A 2206-nucleotide genomic window follows, 5' to 3' on the forward strand; every position below is an offset into this window, starting at 1 on the left:
ATATATGACAAAAAAAAAAAAAAAATCATCATTCACTAAATCAGTGATCAATAAATAGGCTCAGAAAACAAAACATTCACCTTGGCATAACATCGCTCCATATGCCTCAGCGCCACCTTGGGGTTGATGGGGTGACTGCAGGACACACAGAAGATCTGAAGGTCTGTGTCCTCACTGTCCGTTTCATTCACCTGCAAGACAGGACATTAGCTAGCTTACCCTAATAAGCCTGACAAAATCCCTGAAACACATAAATTCCATCCAGTTATTCTATAAAATTCAATGACATTAGCATGAGAAAGTATTGCTGAAAACTCACATCCTCATCCTGTTGGATGACCTGCTGCTTGGCTTTGGCAATGATGCCCTCGAGTTCGTGGAAACGGCGCTCCATCTCGGCGAGGCGCATCCGTGCGGCCTGCTGCTCCCTGCGGATGCGCTCCAGCTGTTTTTTGCCCTGTTCCTCAGCGATGCAGGGGCTCTGCTGCCACTGCTGGATGCGCTGCGGGAGGATCTCGTAGATCCGGCTGCACAGATCGGCAGATCAATAAATCAATACGATCTTCTTAAAACACATTAAACTGGTATAACATTGCGTGACTCTTCCATGCTGGTTGGCTGCACTTAATGAAATAACCTACTTGGCAGCCAGCTTCATGCCACAGTCCTCAGAGCAGTATTTTGAGTTTGGACGTGCTGACTCGATACAGTTCGGCCCCAGACACTGTTGCATGTCTCCTCCGTGTCTGCCATCTCCCCTCTCGCTGTGTCTCAAACGATCACGGTGCTTCTGTTTCTGCTTGTGGCGACGGGACTCTTTCTGTGAAAGGTGAGCACAATTAAAGAAAACTATTTTTAAGAATGTTGGTAACAAAACAGTTTCTGGTCCCCATTGCCATTGTCATACTGGTTTGGAACAACATGAGAGTGAGTAAATGATTTTTGGGTGTATAATATTTGGGGAGTATAATATTTTTGGGTGAACTATTTAACCTTCATGTTGTGTTCTGGACATTTTGACCAGTAGAGGATTTTCTTTCTCCCGAAAATTCTACTTAATGTTATTGCAGTGGACTTACTGACTTTGCTCACAAAGGGTATAACAGTTAGATAATGTTTGTACTTTTTTGGAATGTTTTTCCCACCTTGTTACACTTGTGATGTTCCAAGTCAAAAACGATCAGCCTATAAAAATTGCTTATAAATTTCTCTTTACACTATAATATTACCAAACACTGTATTTATTTTTTTTGTCAACTTTTTTCCTTAAATTAACAGGTTTTGTATTTCTTTTTGGAACTGATTGATCATTGAGTTTATGCACCTCAGTTTTTGAGTGAACAAAATTACCCACATGTAATGCTTTTTTTCATTCCATACTGAGGTGCAGAAGCTCAGATAAATGAGGCCTATGATCAGTCAGTTCCAAAAACAAAACAAAACCTGTGCTCGTTGAAAACAAGTTGGCAAAAAGATCGAATCTAAAACCCTATTCGGACAGGACAATGTTTTCTAAACTACATTTGAGTTTCAATTCTTATCACCCGACGTCTGTGATTTCATGTACCAATTCGGACGGGACAAAAACAAGCATTTTCTAGATGTGATGTGGTTGCGTGCATCACATACAACGTTTATGTCTAATGAAATATGTATTAGTATCATTTTAATTTATTATAAAAACATTATTTAAATAAACTTCACATGACTTTATAGAAGTGGCTGCTTATAATAAACCCACGTAAGTGAGCAGGGAAATCTAGACAAGTATCTTACATGACGCTGATGTTAAAATGGCCAGTCGTAGCAGTTTCCGTGATTTGGCTCTTCTTATTAATTTTAATATTAATAAGAAGAGCCAAATCACGGAAACTGCTACGACTGACCGGCTCGGCTCGGTTTGTGTTTCCACTGCAGTTTAGTACTGCTTTAGAGTGGGTGGGATTATAGACATGTCGTTATAGTTGCGCTGCCTCTACTGCCGTGACATCATCGAAAACTTGTTTGATCCTCGCTGGCTGTGCTGATTTAATCTAGCGGGTCTAGTGTCTCGTGTTGCAAGTTTAATGACGCAGGTAGTGGCGATTCTCTCCTGCCAATTAGTGATCAGCAGGGTTTACACGTCACATTTTGGTAACAGTACGGCTCGGTGGTACTGAAAAAAGTACCAGGTACTGTACACAGGGGAAAAACCCCCCAAAAGCGA

The 2206-nt window shown here is 41.1% G+C and overlaps 1 protein-coding gene across 2 annotated transcripts in view; it reads right to left on the bottom strand.

Moving 5' to 3' along the window:
- The window catches only part of cxxc1b (CXXC finger protein 1b), an 8968-nt gene that overhangs the window by 3517 nt on the left and 3245 nt on the right, over positions 1-2206 (bottom strand). For both annotated transcript variants that reach the window (XM_016482356.1, XM_016482355.1), the window contains 3 exons: positions 642-820; positions 320-527; positions 81-191 (listed from right to left, as the gene is read on the bottom strand). In XM_016482356.1, the coding sequence (XP_016337842.1) occupies positions 81-191; positions 320-527; positions 642-820 (498 nt within the window). The remainder of the gene's footprint in view (positions 1-80; positions 192-319; positions 528-641; positions 821-2206) is intronic.

This window comes from Sinocyclocheilus anshuiensis, unplaced genomic scaffold (assembly GCF_001515605.1).
Source record: "Sinocyclocheilus anshuiensis isolate Anshui unplaced genomic scaffold, SAMN03320099.WGS_v1.1 scaffold257, whole genome shotgun sequence".
In the NCBI taxonomy this organism is placed as follows: Eukaryota; Metazoa; Chordata; class Actinopteri; order Cypriniformes; family Cyprinidae; genus Sinocyclocheilus; species Sinocyclocheilus anshuiensis.